The sequence below is a fragment of the Eimeria tenella genome, genomic scaffold (genome assembly GCF_000499545.2).
Source record: "Eimeria tenella Houghton genomic scaffold, Eth_scaff2541, whole genome shotgun sequence".
NCBI lineage: Eukaryota > Apicomplexa > Conoidasida > Eucoccidiorida > Eimeriidae > Eimeria > Eimeria tenella.
The window spans coordinates 1-542 of record NW_013542409.1 but is presented as its reverse complement, the minus strand read 5'-3'; the positions used below and the strand labels follow the sequence as shown (position 1 = coordinate 542).

Here is a 542-nt window from a genome sequence, read left to right as displayed (position 1 = left end):
GGTTTAGGGTTTAGGGTTTAGGGTTTAGGGTTTAGGGTTTAGGGTTTAGGGTTTGTGGGCAGGCGCGTGGAGTGGTTTCTGCACTGGTTCATCGAGTCTGCTTCTCCCATTCACCCAGACCCTCAGTGGTCTGTTTTGCTTCCTTATCTTTGCTACATTACAGAAAAAGGGGACAGCAGACAGGGGCCCCAGGGGCCCCCCCCGGGGGCCCCCCTGGGGGCCCCCCTGGGGGCCCCCCTGGGGGCCCCCCAAGGGTTCAGGGAGGAGGGGCTGCTCGAAGCAGCTAGGTGAGAAGCAGCGCTAGCAGCAGTTGCTGCTGCTGTTCCCGCTGCTGCTGCTGCTGCTGCTGTTGCTGCCGCGCCTGCTGCGGTGCTGTTATTTGGTGTTTCACTGCTACTGCTAGTGCTGCTGCTGCTGCTGCTGCTGCTGCTGCTGCAGGGAGCGCATTGAGGAGATGAAGAGACGAGCGGACGGCTGCATTGTGGGGCCCCCGTTGACAGAAGGAGACAGTGAAGGAGACAGTCCCTACACGGCGCTGCCGG

At 61.4% G+C, this 542-nt stretch overlaps 1 protein-coding gene across 1 annotated transcript in view; it reads left to right on the top strand.

The window, feature by feature from the left end:
- ETH_00039780 (uncharacterized protein) overlaps positions 1-532 on the top strand; it is a gene marked incomplete at both ends in the record, with an annotated part of 891 nt that extends 359 nt beyond the window's left edge. The window contains 2 exons of the mRNA XM_013375129.1: positions 63-287; positions 439-532. Coding sequence (XP_013230583.1) covers positions 63-287; positions 439-532 — 319 coding nt within the window. The remainder of the gene's footprint in view (positions 1-62; positions 288-438) is intronic.
- Between the last annotated feature and the right edge of the window lie 10 nt (positions 533-542).